The sequence below is a fragment of the Filicampus tigris genome, chromosome 17, assembly GCF_054856515.1.
Source record: "Filicampus tigris isolate MCC_2025a chromosome 17, RoL_Ftig_1.0, whole genome shotgun sequence".
In the NCBI taxonomy this organism is placed as follows: Eukaryota; Metazoa; Chordata; class Actinopteri; order Syngnathiformes; family Syngnathidae; genus Filicampus; species Filicampus tigris.
The window spans coordinates 7,111,452-7,138,900 of record NC_141233.1 but is presented as its reverse complement, the minus strand read 5'-3'; the positions used below and the strand labels follow the sequence as shown (position 1 = coordinate 7,138,900).

General features: G+C 41.0%; 2 protein-coding genes across 2 annotated transcripts; both read left to right on the top strand.

Moving 5' to 3' along the window:
* The first annotated feature begins 296 nt into the window (after nucleotides 1–296).
* Nucleotides 297–21,631, top strand: LOC147133149 (uncharacterized). The gene is made up of 22 exons (XM_086012778.1): nucleotides 297–437; nucleotides 3,806–3,929; nucleotides 6,472–6,508; nucleotides 7,143–7,266; nucleotides 7,950–8,012; nucleotides 9,080–9,293; nucleotides 9,406–9,651; nucleotides 10,201–10,350; nucleotides 10,413–10,691; nucleotides 11,098–13,280; nucleotides 13,366–13,492; nucleotides 13,866–13,971; nucleotides 15,311–15,516; nucleotides 15,846–16,021; nucleotides 16,116–16,184; nucleotides 16,263–16,411; nucleotides 16,985–17,099; nucleotides 17,170–17,357; nucleotides 17,459–17,600; nucleotides 17,676–17,802; nucleotides 17,888–18,058; nucleotides 18,981–21,631. The coding sequence occupies exons 4-22, from the start codon at nucleotides 7,148–7,150 to the stop codon at nucleotides 19,002–19,004; spliced, it is 4,854 nt and encodes a 1,617-aa protein (XP_085868904.1). The 5' UTR covers nucleotides 297–437; nucleotides 3,806–3,929; nucleotides 6,472–6,508; nucleotides 7,143–7,147; the 3' UTR covers nucleotides 19,005–21,631.
* A 1,788-nt stretch (nucleotides 21,632–23,419) lies between these two features.
* On the top strand, nucleotides 23,420–26,801 carry tmem88a (transmembrane protein 88 a). The gene is made up of 3 exons (XM_086012779.1): nucleotides 23,420–23,678; nucleotides 24,532–24,849; nucleotides 26,320–26,801. The coding sequence occupies exons 2-3, from the start codon at nucleotides 24,547–24,549 to the stop codon at nucleotides 26,605–26,607; spliced, it is 591 nt and encodes a 196-aa protein (XP_085868905.1). The 5' UTR covers nucleotides 23,420–23,678; nucleotides 24,532–24,546; the 3' UTR covers nucleotides 26,608–26,801.
* Nucleotides 26,802–27,449: the final 648 nt, after the last annotated feature.

Genomic DNA, 27,449 nt, shown 5'->3' with positions numbered 1-27,449 from the left:
AATAAAAAATGTTATCTGCAAGTAGCTTGTTGATAAGGATGGACAAAACACGCTTTTGTAGCGGATGTGGAATATACCGTATGACATCTATTTCTCTGTTCTGGCTGTGGTCCAAGTCGAACACGCACACATACACACGCTAAAATTAAAGGGCCCCATCCATGCCCCTCCTCCGATTCCCCTCACACTACTAGATCACACATCCTATCCTCTGATTCGTTAGTGTCTTGTGATTGGCAGCTGGTTGGCCCGCCTCCATCGGGTTGCTCGGTGAGCCTGAGCGTCGGTGAGCGGATTGGAAACAGGAAGAGGACTTGAGGGGGGAGAAAAGGCACGGTGGAGAGGATCGGGTTAGACAAGGTGGTGCGGAGTGAAAGGGAGGAAAAGGGGTGCAGAGGGGTGTGTGTGTGGACCGAAAGACGGAAGACAAATAAGAGGTAAAAGTCGACTGCGCACCGGCAACTTGATCGTGTTCGATTTGCCTCTGCCTTCTAGAACGACATAGCTTACATTGTGCATTGTAGTAGAGCTATCGACGTCCGCATATGAGTGCATCTGCATTCGTGCAATTCGATTGACCTGTTTACATTTGACCAGTTTCTTTTAGTCTGTCTCTTTATGTGTGTTTGTCTTTGTCCTGGGAGACACTGCAGTATACACATTCAACACACACATGCAATGCATTCTCACATGCAGAAGATTTTCAAGAGCACTGGCGAATTTTGAAGCTGGTGGTTGGGGCTCAACTACTGCAGCTTTAAACTGTTCAACTTCAATTGTTGACTATATTGCTTGTAGGTAGGGCAGTGTAGTAGTAAAAGGCCACAGTGTAAACGAGTTCACTCTATCTATCTATCTATCTATATCTATCTATCTATATATATATATATATATCTCTATATATATATATCTATATATATATCTATATATATATATATATATATATATATATATATATATATATATATATATATATATATATATATATATATATATATATATATATATATATATAAAAAGCCTTCTTGCATACCTATCAATCCATCCATCCCATCCATCTAATGCCTCCTTGCATGCCAGCTCTCTGATGTGCACACACAAACACATGCACGTGCATCCTGCAATGAACCCGTTTTAACCTGTGTCATTGTCTGGTATACATACACTTTTGCACTGTTAGCAAAAGACACCCCTCCTTCTTGCTCTTGACCTTGCCTTGGTACATTCCAGTACCCCTCAGAGAGACGTGCTTTATGGAGCATACACTGGGAGAGGCTGCCATTATAGAAGGGGATACAGCAGAGAGAGGAAAGCAAGCCTGCTGGTTATTTTTAGAAGTGGCATTGATATTCGGCTCCTACTGTACATTCTCCCAATTGGCTGCCATGTTTTGTTTTTTTGTCAAACACGCAATACAATCATGCACAGTGTTTGTGATATCTGGGGCAGGCTGTCTGTCTCCTTCCATGTCAGTGCTGACTGTTGCAGCTTCTCGCGTTGTCTCCATCTGTTCTCTCCGTGTCTGCTTCTCGTGTTAGCAACCCTGGAAGTCACTGGAGACGGTCCTAGTCTGGTGCAGCCCATCCTTCCTTTTATGGTATTGGATCACAGTTCGCCTTCCTGCATGCACAGTTGCACACATTGCACACTCATTCAGAGATGCAATGTATGCAGTGTTGCACTGCAACAAGCGAGCATTGTCAGATTGTGAGAGGCTTGCACGAAATGTTTCTTCAGGAAGGGATGAACAAAGACAATTAACTAGCTCAGCAGAAAATCTTTCAACCAACTGTATCGTTCTCTATCAGCTCAGTGCCATTACCCACCTCTCTGTCGAAATCGCATCTTCTCCCCTCCCCTCCTAGCCTTACTATCAACTCTAGGCTAAATTATCACTGGTTGCCAGGGATACAAGGACACATAGTGCAGGATAAAGGAGAGGCTGAGAAATCGAGGGGGTTTGCAGGTATCCTGTCAAGAAAAGTAACCATCCTAAATCAAGTTATGGTTATAGCAAAGGCAGTAAAGGCAGAGTCACGTGGAGGAAATGGATGAGGGGATGTTTATCCATCTTTCAAAGACTTACCACTAGGGTGGTCCTTCCAAAGGGGAACATTTTTAAAATTGATATTTTTTCAGCTCCAAGCCCCTGAATTTGTTGGAATAGTTGGAAAAACTCCTCTAGTGAAAAATTTCCCAGTTCTGACAAGATTTACCCCTGCCTCAATGATCTCGAAGTTTAGCCTCATCTAATTTTATGGCTGACAAAAGGACATTAACATATCAGTGCTGAAGTTTAAAATGCTCCTGGATTCCTCATTCCCACTGTCCAGGTATGGAATTTTCCAAAACCAAGCTTGTCATTGTGGTCAAATACTGTAAACCAAATCAATACAGGTATATAAGGGTTTTGGTTGATATTTGTTTTTGCACTGTAGTAATGTTGTTATACCGCATGATGTTTTGATTTGACATTTGGCTGAGGTGTTATCTCTAAATCATGGCTGCAGCTAAGCAGAATTATTTGATTCAATTGAAGACATTTGTGGCTCTTAACTTCACTCTGAAGAAGTACTTGGACTCTTGACCTGCCGTATTGAGCAAAACAAGAAGTCTGTGAAGGAGGCAGTGAATGATGCGTCGAATATTGTGATTGACCATTGCAATGAAGAGACACTACCCTGGCAAAAATAGAATAGCTTCTCAATGAGTTAAGGAATGTCAAACAAAACAAGGGGCAGGGTGATGCTCAGGGAATCCCTGAAGAAGTCTTTAAGAAATGCTGTCAATACTTTAAACATTGCCACAAATGGAGGAGGATAAGGCATTTCTTTTTGCTAGGCGGGAGCTAACCAGTGATGAGCAGCAACTTCTCTTTCAAGTTGTTTTGCGACATTCTATAGAATTCCTTTTTGGACTCCAAAAAGAATCGTTTTGAAGACCATGTAACAGTTTAACATACAGTTTTAACAGACAGTCAGTGTTAAAGTTTATCAGTCAATTTAATATTTTGATGTCAAAACGGTGGAGGCACGGTGGTCGATTGGTTAGCATGTCCGCCTCACAGTTCAAAGGTCGTGGGTTCGATTCTGGCTCCGGCTTTCCTGTGTGGAGTTTGCATGTTCTCCCCATGCCTGCGTGGGTTTTCTCCGGGTACTCCGGTTTCCTCCAACATTCCCAAAACATGCATGGCAGGTTCATTGGGCACTCTTAATTGCCCCTAGGTGTGGTTGTGAGTGCGGATGTTTGTTTGTCTCTGTGTGCCCTGCGATTGGCTGGCAACCAATTCAGGGTGTCCCCCGCCTACTGCTCGAAGACAGCTGGGATAGGCTCCAGCACTCCCCGTGACCCTTGTGTGGATAAGTGGTGTAGATAATGGATGGATGGATGTTAAAACTGTTACTTCAAGACAAATTTCAAGTTTCAGTGACCTCTAGACAAAAAAACGCACATTGGGTGTCTTCAGGGCAAAATTCAAGGTCATTGAGGCAGGGGTAAATCTTGTCTGATTTAGACAAAACTTCCCCAGAAGAGTTTTTTCAACAATTTCAACAAATTTAGAGGGTTGGAGCTTAGAATTTCCAACTTTTAATTTTAAGGGCCACCCTACTTACCACCCCACCCTTCTCTTGTCCTGATCTCATTATTTGTTTGAAAAAAAAAAACCCTGCAAATCGAACAATGCAGATCATTCTGGATGCATGCCATGCAGAAGAAACACCACGCTTTTTTTTTTTTTGACACAATAAACCAGCAACTGACAATGGTATTTCCTCACTCTGTCTGCTCTGTGTGTTTTTGCCAGATAGTGGAGGGGCGGGCATGTCTATTTAAAGGCACTTGAGACTGTACCGGTCTGCTGTATTTGCTATTTTGGAGTGACTGACTGAGAGCCCATCTCCTCTTTTTGACTCATCTTTCACTGCAAGGTAAGGGTGCTCAATATGAAGTTTCTACATGGCATTACAATGGCAAAGAAGGAAGGCAGCTTTGACGGCAGAGTTGTCCAAAATAGTTGGTGTAGCTTGGGAGCGACAATGTTGTCTGTCTATAGATTTAAAAATGTTATACAGTGCAATGCACCAAGCTGACACTACTGCTTTGGATGTGTATTTCCTACTGAGGGATAGTCTACATTTTCCTAACGTAACCCCTTGCACGTGACATCATTTGGGCCCCAGAGCTAAATTCCAGATGTATGGAGTTAACCCTGCACAGATGGGTTTAATATTGGTCACACACACAACGCTGTTGTGTTGAGTCAAACTGGAGCTGACGGTCAACTCCCCCTGTTATTTCTGTAACGATAGTATTCATTCCACTGTGCAATAGTGAGGCTCCAAAACAGATGGGGGTATCTGTAGTCTGTGTAATATCCCTTAAATCCTTTCACGGGTAAAGCGCTTTATCTGGGAACCAAAACATCACATAAAACAAGTGGGGGAAAAAAGGTTGTCATGAATTAAGGCCAGACGTCTTTTAAACTGCTACAGTATCGGATCTTACGCGTTCTAAATTGATTGAAGGTATAGCAAAGAAATATTGTATGAATGTCATATAAATGACATCGATGTAACATGTTGGGTGTTAAACTTGCACACAATGATTTGTTAATAGGGCTTTTACTAAATTCCACTCGGTGTCAAAAAAGCAAGTTCAAGCACTGTCAAAGTGCTGAACAGTTCATTTACAGCAAGCTTATGTTCTTTAAATGAGAGAGGATTATAGTGACTGTTAGCACTAAGCAGCCATGTTTACTCAGCGTGTCACAGCTTTTTTTTTTTTTTGTCTTATTTCATACAGCATTCAATCGTATATAAAGCGTACACTGAATGTCACTGAGTCATAATTATATGTGCACGGTAATATATTGCTGAATTCTGAATGTCTTGTTGTGCCCTCTTTCTCCTCCAAGAATAAATCTAAATGAAATAGTCTTTATATGGCCTAAAGCCAAAGCAGTAAAAGATGTCTGGCTTTCAGTTGCTGTAGCAACTGGGTAGAAATTGACTCTTCAAGAGCTTCCTCACTTACCTCATTCACCATACACAGCGAGGCTTTGAATGTGTGGCTGCAAAACACTCTAGAAACACACTATACGCAAATGTGGATGGAAAAACCTTAACCACTGAAGGAATTGCCTACAAGTTGCACAGCTGGCTATGAAAGCATTTTTTTTTATCATTATGTTGTCAGCGACAATGAATGAATGCAGTTAGCAAAATTCGGAGATGCTTGTGGACAATAATGGCAACAATTTCATTTAATTACAAAGAAAAAAAATAAAACAAAAGACCTACACCCAGACTTTCAAACATACATTATGCAAAATCACTGGCCCAAGTCTGCTTTGTCTTGATAAAGGCGGTCATGTTTCACCCCGATCTAGAATTTCTTCTTGATCCAAACAGGGAAACTGCTCCTACATATGCAAAAAAGAAATGACATGCTTATCTAGTTAGATTTATTGAGATTTTAGAATTGTACATTCTTAATCGTATTTGCCATGCTAAATTTAAAAGTGCTGCCAAATGCACTCTGGATCAGGATGGGGTCTTCATTAAACATAGTTAAAATTAAATATGATTTTTATACATTTTTTTTAACCCAGTTTCCCCTTTCAGGTTGATGTATCAAAAATGAAGACGGGAGCAATACACAAACAAAACATGCTAATGAAAACCTCCTTGGCTTAGGGAATAAATGACTTAACGTCCTAAAGGCTTTATTTATAGTGGCTCCCAGTCAGATGTAGAATAGTCTTTAAAGTTCTGCTACTGGTCTATAAATCACTGAATGGTTTAGGTATGGAATACATTAAAGAAATGCTAATCGAATATAGGTCTGAGGTGTGCAGACGCGGGTCAATTAGTGAAGCCCATAGTTCAAAGCAAACATAGTGAAGCAGCATTTAGCTGTTATGCTGCATACAGATGGAATAAACTCCCAGCAGTAATGAAGTCAGTAAGTTCATTAAGCTACTTTTTATGTCGTTACGTTGCTTTTAAATGTCTTTAGCTCTTGCTTTGAAGTCTTGATTAATTCATCTTGATCTTAATTATGTGAAGCACATTGAGGTTCCTTGTGTATGACATGCGCTGTATGAATAAAGTTGCCTTGCTTTACTTGATAAACAAAGTTATTGAGTTCATTTGTGCGCTATTTGAATGAAAGCAAGAATGGATTTGCTAAGCTAGAGGCTGCTGAGAGATGGTTTGATGGCCATCCTTTTTGGAAGGTGGCAGGTGTAGCTTTGAGATCATTATAATAATTATAAATTAGTTGGTCTTTTGGTGTGAAACAAAACTCTATATCTAGTTTGCTTGTTGTTGACTGCAAAGGCATGCGTGCCTGTAAGTGCAGCAAAACGTGCAACCCTAAATAAAAGTTAAAAAAAATGCAGATATCCAATGATTAAAAAAAAACACTGTTTCTCCATGAATCACGAAATCATGTGTCTTGTCTATTCAGGTGTGAAGTGGAGGGCCTCCTGAACACAGACAGACTGGTAATCACAGTGTTTTGTTTTTATTGAAGTACTTTGTGTGTGCCAATGGTACTTTTATAGGGATGTTCTAATCAAACTACTACACACATTACCTATTTATTTGTTACAAATGTCAATATGCACATTTGCATATACTGTAGTGAGTTACACCAAAATGTTCCCTTTGCCAAGAAAGTTTAGGTTTTATTGGCACTGTCATAGGTGTATAACTTTAACAGTGCTGTATGTTTTTTTTATTTTATTGAGGTTACAATTTATAGTTGCGTAGAACTGCACTGCAACATAGTTGAAAGCAATATAAAAAAAGCCCATTGAATGCTAGGGAATTGGAAGATCCTCTTCGAGTAATGATTCTGTCCGTGGACCATAAATTGTATATTTTGTTAGGATGAGGGAATTATTTACAAATCAAGATGTTTATGAAATATAGTACCATAATGACATTTGCTTCCTTCTTATCTTAAGGCAATTTTTACATTGATAAATTATGTTTCTAACAATATACTATGTGGAACAAAATAGACAAAACAGTGGCTTGATCCAGTGCTCATCTCAGTGATGCTTTTTTTACGTTATATACTGGTCATTTATCATGCAAATCATGATGACATTATATCAAAACAATCTGTTGCAGGCTGCATGTATCACCCGGCAGAGCTGTACTCTGGCCGTAAAACATGGCACTCCTATCCAGATGGAGGACCAAACAGAGGACAATGGGCCCCGGTAAACAGTCGGCCTTGGAGCCAAACACAAAGGTAAGCAACAACATGAAAATACACACAGACATTGAATCATTAAACGGACATTTAAATCTCAACTGGAAGGTATACAGGTAGTTCATTTGCTGAGGCCCAGAGAGTAAAAACATGAAAGATTGTATGTATGCAGATTTAGCAACCCTGTTACGGTTTTGTGTTTTTTTTTTTTTTTTTATGGGGGTTAATATGAAAATGTGTTAATAATGCTTTTGACACAATTTTGCTCTCATGCCAGCGGCAATGGCAAGTTAGCAGGTGCAACGCCAACCTCCGTGGTGTCGATTGAGGAGTGGCAACCAGTGACATAGGCTGATTAACTGTGATGAGCATGTTCAAGAAAAAGCACTTAGCTCAGCTGCAGTTGAGAGTGTGCAGTTTAAACATGAGTGAATGAGCCCACGGCATGCACTGTTATATCAGTAAATACCGAGGAAGTACAGCATGAGCTGCTAACCTTTACATTAAAAATAAGGGTACATACACTTGAAAGAATGGAGGCATCTGATGTCTGCCGAACCATGTTTATACCTGATATACTCCATTAGCTGGATGGGACATGGGGCTTTGTACGAGATTACATCATTGTTATTTCTTTGTCATCTGTTGAACCAACTGGGCAACTTTGGCATTATTACCTGAATGCGTAAAAGTTGTTTGTTGTTAATATGTTGCTATGACAGATGCAATGGGGGACGCATTCCATCCGATCATCCCATCTCACCGTCAAGTCGTCAATATAACAGGTAAAGAATAAATATAGTCAAACACTCACCTGGAATTTTACATTAGATGTTTAGATATGAAATGGCAACCGTACGCATTGGCGGATATAGACAGTCACCTCAATATCAAAGGCTAAATTGCTGAAAAGAAGTCATAATTTTTGCCCAGAGTCAGAAACATATAACGGCTAATTTTAACCTTGTTTAAAGCAAGATAGTACATGTTAGAAGTGAAGGGATACAAACTATTCAATTTAATTTTTGTGGTTACTTGATTGAGCTCAGAAGTTGATCAAGAATTAAGACCTCTTCAGAAATAGTTCTATTAATCCGTTAAAGCCCGAAGCCCCTCGTGAGACATCTCTCTAAAACCTACAGTCGTCTTTGGAGTCACCCTTGAAAACCTGACATTTTCGGCACCTACAAAATAATTAATCTCTCAGCCCCTGTTGCAGATAGAAACGTAATTCCCCAAAATTGAGAGCTTAGACATGTGGCTTTCACACAGGCCCGATCTTATTCATCTTTACTGTTTCAATCGAAAGATGCAAGTGAAGCACTATTTTTAATTTTAAAAAATCGAGTGGTAAATACCATGCTGTGTTCTCTTACAAAGACGTTGAATTCGTCATTGTCTACGAACATACGTATATCTTAACCATACATCACGTTTGGATGGTTTCACAGCTTTAAAGTCCACGAGCGTGTCGTCTGTCTCACTGCTGTGACTTATATCAGAGCTCCCGCGATCGACTATGCCTCCTTTACTCCTCGAAAAAATTCCGGATGTCCTCCGACAACTCACGACACCGTCACATGTATATTCTGATGCATTTCATTGGCTAAGAGACTGAGAATTGGATTAAAAAAAGAAATGACATACGCAACAGCACTCCCAGCTTTAGTGGTAGAAACGCAGTTATGCGTTCCCGTCCTTAATAGGTTAAATGGCTTCCCTGCAGGCAAAATGTCTGGTGGTGAGCGGGTATTCAAATGTGTAATATGGTGATTTGTATGTAAAAGGCCTACAATTATACTTATCTTGAATCCACCATGATGTTTATTGATCAGTTTGTCTGTTTGCCAAGGGGGGAACGGACAGTTCACTATGCCCAAGACAAAGGTTCCTCTAAGGGGCACAGGCTACATGTTTGGGATGGTAGAGAACAGCCATTTGAAGGCCAGAACTGGCATCACAACTCTGTGCGCTCATTCCACAACCGAGCTGGCACCAACAATGGTTATCTAACAAGACCAGGACAACGCCACACAAACTGGGACAGCCATGTCAGCAACTCTTTGGTGAGGCCTTGAGAAGGGGACTGTGAATAAAGTATCTTTTCAAAGGAGTAAATGTTGTTAGTTCACTTAACATTTTGGTGAAAGACTGTGATGTTTCTCATCTTGGCTCTAGCATGGGAGTCCTCGTCTGCACCGTAACAACAGAGAGCACCAGCCCCCCCCAGAGAGATGGGCTCCCTCAGACTATCGCAGGACCTTCCCTGCTCGAATGATTAATGACAGACCCGGGCCTTGGAAACGGCCAGCCTCTCACCAGCACCAAGACCAAATGCACCAGCATAGTCCACATCCACAGCACCCGACATCAACAAGGGATGAGTGTCCAGCCAAGAGGAGCCGGGACTCGGGTCCCGAGCAGGTATGGTATTCACCAATCACTATCTTGGTGGGTAGATCCTGAAGCCTTTGCCCCTGAGCAATAATCCCAAATGGCTCATGATGTTCAAGTGAGAATGTTGAATGAGAGGCAATTATGTGGAAGCTTGGAGTACGTCTTATGTTCTTATGTGAGGTAGAAAGTGTGTGCTGTAGTACCACCCACTGGTAGGTAACCATGCATTGTACACCATCAGCTAAGAAGTCTTTTCATTTTAATTGTACCTTTCTTTCTTACACCTTAAGATCATACTGCACCTGGGTCATTTAGCCCTCTTAAACCCTCTTAAATGTGATATTCTATTTCTGAAAGTCACAGAACTTACTTTCCCTCACACGGAAATCATAAGACAATAATAATCGAATACGCTATGTGTAATTGACATGTCATTGTTTTCTCTATCTCGCGCACTTTCCCACTGCCTCGTGGTTGGGATCCTAGTTCGTTCTTTTCGGCAAAGATGGACTCTTACTGTCCACCTGTTTCTGGCGCGGTCATCTGAAAGAATTGAACCTGTGTTACTCTGTTCAGTCATCTCATCCTGGATCGAGGCATTTAATTGCCCATCCAGCATCGCCACCTCGCCAACATCGTTGTAAACAAGATGACTGGAAGCCTCCGCATGAACGGGCAGGTCCTAGCCACCCCTCTGACCACAGGACCTCAACAACACAGCAACAGGTATACTCGCTTACTTATTTAAAATTGTACGCCATTTCTGATTCCCTGTATTTTTCATACAGGAGACCTCAAAATCACGCGCTGGAGGACATAGCTTTTGCAACAGTGACCTAACAGTCCAAAACCAGGGTTGCAGCAGCAGGGCTTCACATCTTGGAAACAGTTATCGAAAAATGTCTTCACCAGCAGACCACACCCGTGTGCCTTACAGCCACCAAAATCCTCATTACCACCAACAGCGGCACACTCGCCATCTCAGAGCTGAACAGCACAAAACTCTGACACACCGCCTTGAGGAAGAAGAGGAGGACTCAAGGAATCATCTCCGCAAGCAAAGCACAGTACGGAATGGTTCATTTGAATTATAATACTATTTGTAAATGTTTGTTTTTACCATCCACTGTACACTTGTTTGAGGTTTTCTGTGTGTTTTCTATTGAATATCTTGTAACCCAAACAGATCCTTGACCTTAACACCTGCGGTAACTAGAATAGGGATTGCAAACCAGAATTTCTGAAATGATGATTAACCTCTGACCTTGAAAATAATAATGGACAAAAAAATCCCACAAACACATTCTTTTTGAAGGACTTCCCATACAAGAAGTTGTTAGAGCTGCAAAGGAGAAACTTGTTCTATGTTATCCGTTTTCACCTGAAGTAGTAATGACCGAATGTCCAAATACTTAAGTCTGTTTAATGTGTCTGTATTGAATTGCTAAAGACATACTTGTATTTACTCTACAGGAAATGAAGCGTAACGTAAGAGGCATTTCAAGAGAGCCAGCCACCTTCAGCCCTCCTGCAGAAAAGTCTCCCAACTATTCCTCCCTACATTCGAAAGATTCTGCTCACAGTCCACGTGTTAGCCCTCCATTACACAAAGCAGGCAACAGCAGTCAACAATGTAGCCCTGGCCTCAGTGGGCAACCAAAAGTCCAGGGAAGCCCCACAGCACGGTACTGTTCAACCTCCATCCCACCTCACACATCTCCAGCTGGTCCAAAATCCAGGTTTTCAGATGTCAAATACAAAAAGACCTCGCAGCGTCTCTGCTTGTCTCACCACGGCAGCTCAAGAATAAACAAGCCGGAAAAGAAGTCCGAAACACGACGAACTGATGGATGCATACAAAATGATAAACTGTTGAAAAGAGAGAGAAGGGATGATGTCGCAAAGGCAAACAAAAAGGCTGAGGACAGAAAGAAGCGGAAGAAAAAAGAACGACAATTAGGTGAGAAAAAAAAGAAAAGGGATAAGGCAGCAAGGAAAGAAAAGAAAATAACCCTGAAAGCCAAGAACACAGAGAAGGGAACATATGGCTCCTCTCTAGTTTCTAACTCTCCAGTAGAGGAGCGTTGTTCCACTGGTCCGTCTTTTCCTCCCGAGGGTACTTCTCCACAACCTAAACCTCAAAATAAGCACGGACACTCACTCCCCACAGGAAACAAGTCCAGCCCGACAACAGCCTCATCTCAATCAGAAGAGGGACCAAAAGCAAAACCTAAATATACACTGCCTTCCCTTTTGTATGAAGCCTTAGAACCTCTCAGTGCGGCACGTTCTGTGAACGTTGAGCGGTCAGGCCACGGCAAAGGCCAAGGAGGGCTTCTCCATGCCCCGGATCTCCAGCCTGTGGGTGTGATTGGAAATGGAGAAGTGGGAGACAACCTTGCTAACACTCCCCCTGTACTCAGCTGGCAGGGCTCGCCCGTATCAGATGTGGGAGAGGATGAAGACGAGATGGAAAAGGGAATGATCAGCAGACCCGTCCTCCAGCCCAGCCCCACTCAGTGTTTTTCTCCTCCGCCCTCAGAAGACGAGAACATTGAGGATGTGTTTAAGGAGTCTGTAGAAAGTAAACCGGCAGAACCCCATGATCCATCGAGTACAACGAATCATTTTCTTGAAGATGAGAAGAAAGACATTCCGGAAAAACACAGCTCTCTGCATCATGAGCTTCACCACAAAGCAGGTCTGGATGATGTCTTCAAGAGCCTGGCCACTTTTCTCAGTGGCCAGAGGACCGCATGTCGAGGAGGTCCATTTGGGGGTTCTCCTCCTTTGACTGCTAATGGGGTTAAGTTTGCTTCCTCTCTTGCTCTGGGACCAGATATTAACTGTCACCGGCAACACAATTCTGCCCTCAAGTCACATCCAGCATCATCCTCAGAAACGAATCATCAGTCTGATTCCCATTCAGAAAAGCGCAGTGAGACAGTTCCGCGTGAGCCCATCACAGACACCGCCGCCGGCAAAACAGAGGAGCCTGATGTTGATATTAAAGCGAGGCGAGAGGCTAAGGATGAAGACATCCAAACCGAAAAAGCCGTCTCTCTTTTGGACCACTCGCTCAGTGCAGAGCTGAGACTGACCACCACCCACACCACCTCTTTGAACCACCTCCTTGTCTCCAGCAAAGACAAGAGGCTCAAGAGTGAGGAGAGAGATCACCGGGTCCAGGTCAAAGTTAAGATCAAGAAAGAGAAAAGCACTGTCAGCCCCAAATATCAACACAGACGTAGCAAACACAAATCCCCTCCCAGCAAAGACGTGCCGAAAAAGAGAGTGAAACATGAAAAAGCTAAAGCAAACATCATAACAAAGATTCATGATGTCAGTGTGCTTGCAACTGCTGTATCATCAGAAACTGGAACCTCTGATACTAAAAGCTCAAGCTTGTTGGCAACTCTCAGCGCATCCAAGTTGTGCACCGGCACACCGGCGAGTAAACCTGTTTGCGCGCCAGCTTCTGTTGACCCACTCAAGCTCAAAATGTTGGCCATGGGCTTTACCAAGGAGCTGAAGGTCCTCTTGGTGAAGATGAAGATTGATGGCACGCACGCGATCAACACAGCAGAAGAGCAAAAAATTCCACTTTGTCAGATCAGTATCCTAAACACAGCCGCTGAAGTGGTGGGAGCTTGCAAGTAAGCATTCACCCAAATAGAAGGAGTGTTTGTTTGATCTGAAAGAATAGTTGAAGGCACTCTTTGCTTTCTCCTTTTATCACAGGGGGGCAAAGGTAAAGGAGAAATTCAAGGAGTCCTACCTGCTCCCTTCCCTTTCTGTGAAACCGACGCTCTCCGCCCAGATTCCGATACCTCGAGAAAAGCTCAACCCTCCCACGCCAAGCATCTACGTGAGTCCACGCAAGTAGAGAACATCACGTTTTATTCATGTGATAGACCTCGATAATAGCGTTGAGAGTACTGTCATGAAAGTAAAGTATGTGTTCCTTATTTTGGTCATCAGTCCATTCGAATGATGAAAAACACAAAAATACGGAATAATTTGGTTAACTGAATAAACCACAAGTCAAAAGATATTTGCAACATAATACACCACTACACTGTCGACAATGATAACAATATTAAATGAATATTGAGTATTAGGATCTTGGTAAAGGCAAAATTTTGGATTTGGCTTTGTCATAACATTCACATTAGAACCGCTGAATACCGCACATCAATTGGACAGTATCCGTAGTTCAATATCTCTGTTGTTGTTTACAGTTGGAGAGCAGGAGGGACGCCTTCTCACCAGTCCTCCTTCAGTTCTGCACCGATCCCAAAAATGCGGTTACTGTCATCAGAGGCCTTGCTGGCTCTCTCCGCCTCAGTGAGTTTATACACAATGCAAATTCTGAGGCTACTGAACCAATAATTGCTCTTTATTCTTTGTCATTAGTGTGTGAATCGGGCAAGCTTACAATGCAATACATGCAGTGGGCCAATATTTGTGTATCCCATTTACATTTCGTCATCTCATGGAAGTTTACCCAGGCATGATATTTACTTGAAATACTGTATGTGTTTTGTATATTTTTCAACAAGTGAGCTTCTACTTTTCTTTATTCATGTAAAGTGTCCAGCTGGCATATATGGATCGTTCTTACCATCAGAATTTACAAACACAATTTGTCAATGCGGTTACACTCATTGAGAATTTTACAAATTGAAGAGAAAATTAAGATTATTCCAAAAAGGACTGTGTTTTAGAAATCTTGTCGCCATTTTGGGAAATGTAAAGATTTAAATCAGCCACCAATCTTTTTGAAAGTGATACATACTTGACTGGTACTGCTAAAATTACCTTATTGTGTTTCTTTTATAATTAATGATACTCTTTATGTGAAGACGCTGATCATATTTATGATTTGTCACAATAATTAGGAAGCGGATAAATATCAATATGCAGCTCTATTTTTCTAAATCTCTACCAGTGTTTACATTTTCAATTAAAAATCACAATGTCCCATCACTGGTAAGCTGCCTCGTGAGCAACATGGTGGGGACCCCTGAACTAGATTATTCACGCAGAATTCATTTTACACTTACTTATATTCTTCTTTTACCTTGGCCTTTAGCCTGAAAGCCTGAAAATGTCAAGCTCCCACAAATTAACATTGAATAGCACAAGGTTTTCACTGGTCTCATCTACAGGGGTGGGCGATATGAGCTAAAAAAAACCCAAAATATCTCAATATTTTTTCAAAAAAACTCAATAACGATAATTTGACAATACTCTACAAAAAAAAAAATGTAAATCTGCACTTGCGTCACAGAACAATTATGGATGTTCTAAATTGAGGCATACGTCTGCAAATCATTGTACAACAATATTATGTGACTAAATTTAATGTAACCCTTAAAAGTTGTTCTACCTCATCTTCGGATATAGTATGTTTGTAGTGACAACAAATTCAGCCGCAATCTTTTGACAGACAGTTACCGAAATAAATGTTCACGTTCTCCTTCATTGCACGCATCATTGGACTCGTTCGTCTTTTCTTTTCGTATAAATACGCCATAATGTAAAACTGCACATCGGGAAAGCAACATTGACGATATCGATGATGATATATATCGCCCACTCCTAGTCTCATCTCAAGTAAAATCTGATCAAGAAACATCCGATATAAATGTTGTTTTTTTTTTGTTTGTTTTTTTTATGTGAGACCTTGGCTTGTTTTCCACCAAATCTCTGGTGGAGGCCAATGCAGAGCATGCTGTGGAGGTGAGGACTCAGGTCCAGCAGCCTGCTGATGAAAACTGGGATTCCCGTGGCTCAACTCAAACGTGGCCCTGTGAGAGCAGCCGCTCACATACCACCATTGCCAAATATGCTCAGTACCAGGCCTCCAGTTTCCAGGAGAGCCTGCAGGTAGGCATTTTTCCTCGGGGCACCCACACGTGCGCCCATCAAGCACGCAATGTTTAGCTTGGGATTTTTGTGTCTAGTTGTACAAATGCAACCTGAGCATTCTAGTGCAACGTTATTATGGGGTCTTGAGTGAAATTTGAAGTATTCTTGCTTTGGCATCATCGAGGGAAGAGTCTATAAATTCATCACCAGCCATAAAATAAATGAAGTATGAAAATAGGAATATATGCCTTACACCCTGAGGTTGTGAAGTCAAGTGGAATGCAATGATGGACAGACTTGTTGCCGCTGATCAACCTGCCAGCTAAGCTCATGTAGACGTTTTATAGGAGGAGAAGGAGAGTGAGAACGAAGAGGAAGAAGAGCAAGCAGACTCCTCAAATACATCATCCACTGCTAAAGCAGGTGTGACATCAGCCAGCAGTAAAGGCAGCCCAGCCTTGACTGACATTAAAGCTGATTCTGCACTCCCCTCCAGCAAAAACCCCGCTGCGAACACACCCAGGTTAGCGCAAAAGACGGCATCCTGATTTATTGAAAAAACATAAATAAATAAAATAAAGAAGATATTCAACTCAGTTTTTACCATTCCTTCCCAGCTCGGAACTGAAGTCTGTTGGAAAGATAATCAAATTTGGGACCAACATAGATCTCTCAGACTCCAAACGGTGAGTTCCCAAATTCTGGCCATTGGAGTAAGTAAAACACGTACATTTGTTTCACGCGATTGGTCGTATTTCTATAAGGTGGAAACCTCAGCTGCAGGAGCTGCTCAAGCTGCCAGCGTTCATGAGAGTTGAGTCGATCAATAACATGCTCAGTCATGTCGGCCACACAATCTTGGGCATGAACACTGTCCAGCTCTACATGAAAGTTCCTGGCAGCCGGACACCAGGTCAGTGTCAGGACATTCTGTCCTGTACAAATGTAAGTGCCCACCATTAGATGTTTTGTTTTGGCGATGGCCATTTATATTGATTTTACCTTTGCTTCTTTTAGTCAGAAAAGACAGCATTCATAGGTTATGTAGCAGTTATTTGGTGAAACCAGAATGGGCCCAAGTATACACTATTGTCCAATTTGTACACCATGTCAAAAGTGACTGCTATGAAAAAGTTAATCAAAATAGCCAAGCGAGTTGTGACTAAGAAATTTGTGAATATGAATTAGATCTGTAAAACTACCAACTTGTAAGTCAGCCAGTTATTTAAAAGAAATGCCATCCCAAAAGTGTGAGTTGTATCCTGGCTCGTAATAAATCTCTCTGTTGTTGCCATGGTGATACCAAAGGCCAGACTGCATCTCCCATGTTTATTGAGCATTAGCATCCCCATTCATCACCAATTGATTTGAACTTTATTATCATGTGCCGTTGTTGTCTCAGTCAATGAGTGAATTGACTTTTCCTGTTTTAATACCACTTTGAGCAATTTGATGACACATTTCAAATGCAGCATTTTGTCCTCAGGTCACCAGGAGAACAACAACTTCTGCTCAGTCAACATAAATATTGGACCAGGTGACTGTGAGTGGTTTGCTGTCCATGAGCACTACTGGGAGTCTATCAACACATTCTGTGAGAAGTGAGTGCAGCTTTCAACAGGTGAAAACCTGTTCCGACAAATGGTTTTCTAAATTGGACTTTTTCCTCAGGCATGGAGTAGACTACCTCACAGGGTCCTGGTGGCCAGTTCTGGAAGACCTCTACAGCTCCAACATCCCCGTGTACCGTTTCATTCAGAGGCCAGGCGACTTGGTGTGGATCAATGCAGGGACTGTGCACTGGGTGCAAGCAGTGGGCTGGTGCAATAACATCGCCTGGAATGTGGGGCCTTTAAACTGTAACGTGAACCAACCGCTATAGAAAATTATAACAAACAAATCGGTTTCCTTTCACAAAGCTTAACACTGTGTTTGTTGCGTCGTTTGTTGTGTCGCTTAGCGTACCAGTATCAACTAGCCCTGGAGCGATATGAATGGAATGAGCTGAAGAAGGTTAAGTCAATTGTTCCCATGATCCACGTTTCCTGGAATGTTGCTCGCACCATCAAAATCACAGACCAAGACACCTTCAAGATGCTTAAGTAAGTTTGTTGGTGCTAATCACTTTTGTTATTCTCTCCCTACAATTCTCTCCACATTTTTTCCTCCTCTGCCAGACACTGCCTACTGCAGTCCATCAAGCATATCCAGATATTGAGGGAACAATTGGTGGCTTCAGGAAAGAAAATCTCTTATCAGAGTCGTTTGAAGGATGAGCCGGCTTACTACTGCAATGAGTGTGACGTCAGTTTACCAACTCGTCATTTTCCCCTCACGTCGTCTGCTGTGTAGTCGTTTGTGTTTCATCCGCGTTTTGATATTTGTGCAGGTGGAGGTATTCAACATGCTGTTCGTGACCAGCGAGCACAGCGCTAAGAAGACCTACGTGGTGCACTGTGAGGACTGCGCACGGGCCAAGAGCCCGTCGTTGGCAGGAGTGGTGGTGCTGGAACAGTATCGAACCGAGGAGTTGATGAAGACTTATGACAGCTTCACACTGGTCAGTTTCATCCCCGCTCCTGGTCCATCCATCCATTTTCTATACCGCTTCTTCTCATTAGGTACTGAAGATGACATGCTAACCACTAGCCCGACATGCTTCCCACCATTTTCATAAACATGAATGGCAAAGTTAGCATTGGAAAAACATGTCAGTAGTAGGCATGGGCCGATATTAGCTTCTGGTGATATAATTACAGTAACCAAAAATGTTGTGGTCTCACGGTATTAAAATTAAAGCTAAAAAAAAAAATCATTGGGTAAATAAAAACTGCATTTTTTTTCCCCCCCATTAAGCTCAAGCAGTTTTTTTAAACGGCGGCACGGTGGTCGACTGGTTAGCACGTCCGCCTCACAGTTCAGAGGTCGTGGGTTCGATCCCGGCTCCGGCCTCCCAGTGTGGAGTTTGCATGTTAAGTTAAAATAAAGTAATATTAACATTATTCTTAGTAAGTCGTTGTACCATCACGGGTGAGCTATTTTTAGAACAGACCGGCAGGTTATACTCATGCTGTCCTTCGCAATATCGTTTTTTTATTTATTCATTTTTGTTGGAGGGGAACTAATATATAATATTTAGTTTGAATTGATGCCGTTGGAGCGCTATTAATTTGATAACATGAATATGGTGGTTGTAGTTTTTGAGAGAACTGCACTACATCGCACTAGGCTGATTTGAACTATTTTGTTACCTTCTTTTATCTTCTTACTTTTTCTTATTTGACTACATCATTATTGTTTTTTGTTATTGGGCACCCATGGTCAATCTGACTAAATATTCCACCTGTCACCCTTGGCCCTGAGGTTCCTTCAAGCAATGAACCGCAACCCATGTTATTGAATGTGAAGTGACTTGTGGTTTGACATGATCAGTGGAATATGTTGTGTTGCTGAACCTGAGCTTGTTTTTCTTATCCCTTCAGGCTCCATCACCCTCATCAAAATGAGGATGCCGCCATGGCGTCTTTCAGCCATAACCAAAACTAAGGGCAGCACAAATGTTGCCTTGAAGGCAATCTATTCCTGCAAGCACGTTGTGAATCAGCCAATCAACGTTTACTCTGTTGTTTACATCACACAATAAGGTATAGCTACACAGCCAATCCAAGTACAGCTCACTGTCTTCCCCATACCAGCTGCTGATTGGACTCGTGCATTGAAATAGAATGACTAGAATGGTAATTGTCATGGAAGGAAAAAAAAAAAAAAAAAAAGTGAGCGCTGCTTACAGTGAAAATCAGGTTATATACATTCAACGGACTCTGCTGTGATTCAAATGCGTCAAGTAGCCAATTTTCTGTATCAATTCAGGTACTTTTATGCAAATTCCGTTTTTTACACCTATCTAGTTATTCTATATGTCCATGAATTTGCTGTGATTCTACTGTACCAGCAGGGGAAACCGCTTCACACAGGAGAGGTAGCTGATTGTCACATTTGCGTCATATTGATATTGATCCCAGTTTGTGTTGATCTTCAGGTAAACTTTAACACGTTTCACCTGCCTGTAAACTCTCTGAGGTGCTATACTCCACTATTATTTATTATTATGCGATCAGTTGAAAAAAAAAAAATAATAATTCTACCAGCCTGGAAGTACACCACATTGGCCTTGTGAACTGTATTATGAGAAGTTGTAATTGGGGTGTAAATCTTTGCGAATATGATTTTGTTTAACTGAAAAAAAAAAAAACACAAAAAAGAAATTATTTCTCTAAGATACAGGTTTGTTAGAGAACTAATATGGCTTTGTTGTTAGTTGGGGATCAAACGGTCAATATAGTCTATGATGCACCTGATGCAGCAAATGTGGTGTGGAATTTCTATTTTGTTTGCTACGGGAACACAATCCCAATTTTATACCTCTTTTTGTTGCTTGGTTTTTGTTTTTAGATGACATGAACATAAATAATTGTACATTGTGAATGACTTTATGGGATACAAGATGGAGTGCATAGATGAAGTACAGCAGGAATCACCTTTTTTTTTTTTGTTTTTTTTTGGAGTGAACATTACACTCTGAGACAAGAATGAGAAAGAGTACAGAACTTGATGTATGCTTCTCTTGTATACATATCCACTAATTATACCAGCAAATATCACTAGATATGTAACAAGGAGTAAGGTGAATATTGTCTCATCATAAATTCTTTAAGTGCCATTGTGTTTCCAGAAACTACATTTTCTGATCTGTTGATCACAATTGTCAATCAATACTCTAGTTTTATACTTTTTTTTCCTCATTTTATGTATAACAGACCACTTAACTTGGTCTATGGTTAACTGGTTGCAATTTTAAAACGGAACCAAACCAACAGTTAATTTCCGAGTAATATAATAGTTAAGCAAATTTCTACTGCTGTTAATTCCCTCTAAATTATACGGAAAATCTCCAATTTGGAATATCGCAGACTTTTGTCAAAGGTCCACAATTTTTCACCACTGTTTACCAGTTACAATTGTTGGCTCTTTTCCAATGTTATAATGTAATCCGTTCTAAATAAAAGTACATATTTAAATTGCTAAAGGTTTTATTCTTTTATCAGGATAATAATTTGGGTAAGTTATAACATCCAAATTCAAATATCTATCCCCTGCTATTATTCCTCTATGCACACCATATCATGTACATAATATATCTGTTTTCTAGTTTACTTGACTTAAATAGTTCTCTTTGTAAATGGTCAAATTTGTCAGCCTCTGTCTCTTGTTTTTGCTGTTTGGGGAGGGAAAAAATGCAACAATCTTGAACTATCCTAATTCACTCACGTTTTAATTACTGCACTGGGAATTTCTTCCTACTTTTATACCTCTTTTTGTTCACTGGTTTGTTTTGTGGGGGATTGTAGAGAAATGTGTAAATTGTGACATTATTTATACTGTACATCTACATATTTATTGCATATCAAAATGGTACTCATTCATGGGGCTACAAGGTATTTTCAAGATGTAGTATGGTGTTGACTTGGATAGAGGAAGTGCATTGAGGGGCCAGTGTAATCCCCTTGGTGCTAGACCCCTCTTTGCCTCTGTGCCCCATTCCAGTCAAGACACGATGATGAATAAGCAGTGCTACAACTCAAGCCAACCTGCTGGTGCTTAGAAACATTTCAACACAGTTTACTGTAATTAAAATCAAATCTTTGTACTGTATTTAACTCATAAATGCTATTTTTTTGTTTAGTTTTTTTTTTTTTTTTACTTTTTCAATCGTGTGAATTTCATAATCTTGTGTGGCTATATTGGTGACTTTATGAGCATTAGTAGCTGTAGTTGTAACTCTTGACACATTTTGCAGAGACTTATAGGGATGTGACTTTTAATGGCCAAGGTTTTGTTTTCTGTGTGTGTGGGTGTGTGTGTGTGTGTCTTCTCTTCATTCTGGTTTATTATTTGACTGATTTAATATTGTTTTTCCTCTCGGTCTCCCATGATGTTCGATTTCTGCTGCACTTATAGTTTAAAATAGGATATGTAGAAGAAAACCTGAGCCAGACCTGTCTTAAATCCCTCTGTGATATTTCTGTGACATATTGTATTGTTGTTCAAGACAATAAAATGTTTTGATAAATTATTCAACAATGTAATCAATGTGTGAGTTATATTTTCTTACAGTAGAACACACAGAAGATTTTTTTCTATGTACACAAAAGGTAAACGTCCATCAAATATTGGTCAGAAATGTATGTTGGTGAGCACCTCTCCTTTGCCGAGCTAACCCATCCACCTCCATAGATGCACACATGCACTTAGCAGCCATGCTGAATTCAAACAAGCATAACGTTTTTTTGTACAGATAATGTGCATAACAATAATGGCATGACAGAGGGATAGTTTTTAGCATGCCTGCCTTGCAATTCTGAGATTCTGGGTTCTAATCTCAGCTCTGGCATTTCTGTGTGACTTTGCCTGTTCTTCGCGTGCACACGTGAGGTTAAGAAGATCAAGGAATGGGTTCTCCTTCTGTATTTTTATTATTTGTTAATTATTAGTTTTGTTCCATGTACATGCATGAAATTTGTATTTAATTTTCATAAATTAATTTGATTTTTACGTTTTTTTTAAATTAGTCAAATTACTTCACTGATAAAAAAAATAACGCAATTAATGGATTAGTCAGTAATCTAAAAAACGGTATATATTTGAGAAACGTGTTATCCAAAGTGTGTTACTGGGATCACTGGTAACCACACACACAAATGATAAATGTATGTTTTTTTTCCACTATGAGTTCATATATTGTCACCACACACACGCACTCAGTATCCTTTCATCTATTGTTAACTTCATTTTTTTCTATTCTTAACATTTACGTCCATCCTGGGGCTTGAAGAAAACAAAATGGCTTAAACTGCACATCTGGACTGGCTGCGGATGCAGCAAGGGATATCCTGGTTCCAAGGACAGGAAAAATGTTTTTTCCTCTAACAAGCCTGCCCGAGCACAGCCCTGACAGGGGCACTGACACATACACATGCGCACGCAAACAACTCAGTCATTGTTAATTTCAAAAGCATCCATAGCGTGTGTCCACATTGGGGTTTTTTTTTTTTCTTTCTTATTTTTTAAGACCAACATTGCCTCAGGTTGTCCGTCTACAATTTTTCAAACTGTTAAAAGGCCCATCTTCTCTCCAAAGTAAACACTGCACAGTATGTACAGTGTATCGGCCCTGTGAACATGTAAATAAATAAACGATAATGCCCAAAAATGAGATTTGCTATCATAATCCTGATTCCCTCCTTTGAACTGAACCCCCAATGGCTTCTTATCAGGCATGTAGTGGCCTTTTTCTCCACCAAATGAGTCTAGCTCTACCCCCAAGCTCATTTCCTTACCCTCAGATCTGTTTTTCATCAAAGGGGTCAACGGTCAGCGCTTTGCCATTCCTGCTGCTGGGAAACAAACCGGCTCTTCATGCCCTTTTGTTTTACACCTCAGGCTTCTGTGGGAAGTTGGACGGATTAGATCGCACCTTCAAAAAGCTCGGCTTCAACGACAACCATTATAAAAGACGTTCAGCTGCTATTTGTCCCAAAAAACAAAGGTGAAAGAAGTGTCAAATGATGTGCGTGGGGCAGCATACCCTGATTTCTCTAATCAGTCCAAATAAACACTTCTCCCTCCCCCTGGATTCACATCTGGGCTCTGGTGTTATCACAGAAAGCCTCCACTGCCCAGACGCTAGCCCAGTAGGCTTCTTGTGCTCAGGATACGCACACACGCGCACACGCACGCACACGCTCAATCATATCTTAGCTGGAGTCAGACTGAGGAAACAGAATGCCAGGGAAGGAAGCGTCGAAGTCAGTGGGAAAGCAGATTTCTCCGCAAGTCGACACAGTTCCTTTTCTCTGTGAGGTCTGAGGGGAAGACGCCTTCAGAGTTGCCACACCAAGAAGATAAAGTCGGCGCTTTACAACGGCAACAAAAAGAACATTTTTGATCTCTCCACGGATACCACCAACCGCTGCAACTGGAATTCTACACAAGACATTCATCAGGAGGAAATTCTTGAAATTCTCTTCATCCCTGACTTGGCACCTCTAGAACTTCAGAAGTCCCTTGAGTTTCTGTGGCATCAAACTGCAGGAGGACACATCGTCGGGTTGAATCCCACAGTGAGTAGAACTGAATAGAAGATAACACTTGTAAACTAAACCTTTGAAATGGAACAGCATGTACTGTATTTCAAAGGGAAAATATGTTTATCTTTTGGAAAACCTTTCCAACGGGTTTCGAGTCTAATTTTGTTTGTACAATGAACATTAATAGTAAACAGCCTCATGTTCCCATTGCATCTCAACTGTTCACATGTGGGCACACGGTAATGTATTTCCCAGGGCTTGTTGAACAAGATGGAAATACAAGGTGTGTAAAAAAACAAACAAAAAAAAAAAACACAAAGCAGTCATCAACGCAATAACATTGTTCGGACTGATTAGTGATTAGAGGAATTTTTCAGCTCCTGCTCGGACTCATTGTTCTCGGTTATCCTGCAGTGTGGAGGTGGGGTCGGCAGAGCCCATTTCCTTGCACTTCAAACTGGAGTTGGCTGCGATGCCTTCCCACACCATCTCTACCACTATTTTCACTACACAAAGTCAGCTCATCCAAATAAATACTGCACTTTAAATTGAGCGCAAAAGAAGTGAAAAGCACGGCACATGAAATAATGGATACGGTAAAGAGCCCTTATACAGTATCGTCTCATACTGTGATTAGATTAGGAGTTCCCCCTAAATTTGACATGATAAAGTTGGCACATTTTCTTTGCAGCTCAAATGTATTTACAAGACATTCATATACAAATGGGATATTTTGTAGCCCTGCAGAAAATAAGAGGCCCGAGCGTTCAGCCTGTTCATTGCAGGCCCACAGGCCCTCATTGTAAATGATCAAGTTTGAACTCGCGCCTAAGCTTTTGTACACTTTCCCTCCTAAATTCAGCATCCCTTCTTTACTTTGCTGCAGTTCTCCACCAGAAGCATGAGTTTGTCACGAAACGGCACATTGGAGAAGACATCGGAGCTGCCCCACTCTGAACCCAGCTCCCCCTCAAGAGGGGCCGGGGTGGTGGTGCCCCCACCGTACTCCACGGGTGGGAGCGACGCCCCCGACCCCCCACTGGAGTTGAGGGGCTCTCTGGACTGCTGGGCCTGCTCTGTCCTGGTCACAGCTCAGAATCTGGTCATCGCGACAATAAACGGCTTGTTGGCCGGCATCGTGTTTGGCACCATCCTCACCCCAGCGCTCGTCATGATTATATTCGGCTTCCTCTGCCACTCCACGGTCAGTCTGTTGGTCTTATAAAACAGTGATCCTCAACCTTTGTTGAGCCAAAGCATATATTTTATACATTACATAAAAAATATATCACAACACACCACCAAGCAAAAATGTCACAAGCAGCACGAATACACAAGTACCAAGAGCATTGAATTGTTCTGAATTGTTACTATACGTCCCTGGCATAGATAGATGCATAAAGATACATTATTTGTAGTCAATATTCTACACTATATTTCTCATGGCACACAGTTTAGGAATGACTCTGATACACCACATCAGCCTCCCGCATGTTAAACGGTTAGTGACGTGCAGTATATTTTTCTTAGTGACTTGATACTGTTTTTATACGTTTTCCTGGGACTTCCTGGAGATTAGGTTTTAAGCTTTTGCAGCTGTGACTCATTGCGTTGATTACTTTGTGCAATGCAGAACAGACCAAATATCAAAATGAATACTCTCACCATCAGATTCTTATGTGCCGTAAATATAATTACAGCCAATACAAAAACGATATACAGAATTAAGGCAAATATAGTGATCAATTTCATCATTTAATCTCCACCAATACAGTATTGGAAATGCATCTCGGTGAATAGGGGCGCAGTCACTGCAACAACTAAAACGATGAGAAAGATATATATGAAAAATATATATTTATTTTTATTTGAAAAAATGATGAATGGAAAAAAAAATCTGTGGTTAATACTGTAATAAGATACCAACATGTAAAATGATGCCATAGCTCAGAACAAGGTACGCAACTTTGTCCACCAATCCATGCCAGCGAAGTACAGTATAGTGACTTTTGTCAGAACAATTATTTAACATTAAGGCCGACACTTTTTGTGACATTTTTGATTTTTGATCTAAAATATGTGCTTTTGGCTCAGTCAAGATTTAGAGACACAGTACAGTTTTACCCAGCTATTCACGGAAGATAGGGATAGTCCTCCCTCGAGTTGTGGAAATGCCCAAATAGGTTTATCATTGTCGAAAGATATCACAGAATGGCAACAAAAAACTGCTTTTGTCTTAATGAAACTCATCAATTCATTTCAAGACAGTTCTTTGGCACAAATATATCTCAAGAAGGCAGAGGAGCACGACATTTGCTTAAATGAAGCTCCTAAATTCACTTCAACACAGTTCCTTGGCACCAGAATGCCACAAAATGACCCCAAAGTAATACTTTTATTGCTTTGGACTGAGAAAAAAAACAACAATGACAAAAAAAGTGAATTTGCAAATGCCAAACTGTGAATATGCAGACATTCCTAATGAAGTGTCCAGTGAGAGTATTTATGATGTGTAGACCTGAAAATTGTGCAGTTTTCACCCATCACGGTAAATAAAAATTGTCATGGGTTACGTTTCAAAAATGAGTGCCCTATAAAATGTTGAGTGTTACCTATGATAAGAACTGATGAAAAATGGAATCTAAAGGTGTACTTGTGCATTTGACTACTTCAGGTGCAGCCCCATGGTACCTCGGTGTACTGTTCAGACCTGTTGGATGATGCGGGCTGCGTAGCGCTGCTGGTCATCGGCTTTCTGCTGCTCACACCTCTGCTGGTCTTGGCGCTGGCGGCCTTCTGTCGCCTGGCTCGCCACCTCCAACTGGGCCTGTGCTTCATTCCCTACAGCAGGGCCGTGTATAAGAACCTGCCCCCCGCTCGCAGCAGGGAGGCCGGAGTGGCCGGCTGCTGTGGCATGCCGGAGGCCTCGGAGAGGGAGGGGAAGGGCAGCGTTTGGGTGTAAGGAAAGCCGATCTTTGCCGCTAGGAGACAGATTTTTTTGGTTTGTTGTTTGCTTGAGTAAGTGGGTGGTCCTTTTTAATCTGTTGTAAAAATCACTCCAATACAGTCCATCATTGCAAATGGATGTTTAGCTAATAGTTTTGTATACTATTCTTCTATTTTATTTGATAAGATATTTTTTCCAATAAAACTTTACTCTGATGACAAGACTTGTCCTTTATATATATTGCTACATAATCAGTAAACAGAGTATAAAGTGGAGAAAATATCCCTGTAGTAATATTCTATTAGTAGAAATTCTAATAATTCCATATACTGCAGAAAATATGCTCTGTCAAATATGATAACATTCCTTTCATTCTAAAATGCACTTGTCCAACTTAACTTGTCCAATATGCGCAGCTAACTTATTTTGAGTGAAAGTGAACAAGAGATTGTCATGTTACACAATACACAATGTAGTCATCACAAAGCCTTCTTGTAGCCAATAACAATTATTTAAATCATTTTTGGCCTATTAATTTCCCCAAGATTGTGTGCATTGTTTTTACATTGTGATTTCATCCAAGGAGTTTGGAAAAAGTAACAAGCCTATTTTTTTGCAAAGTAATTTGTAAAAAGTACAATACAGACAAATATCTGTTTTCATATAGGGAGTCACTGCAAAAAGTCCTCAGAAAAAGCAATGCACAAGTATAGTACAAATAACCTTAAAAAAAACTAATTAAGCACAGTAACAAAGTATTTAATTACTTTTTACCGTTGGTCAGTTATTTCTTTATTATTGTGGCTGTAGCTTGCAGTGATTTAGAAACCAGTGATCCAGCATCAGTGATGTTACCA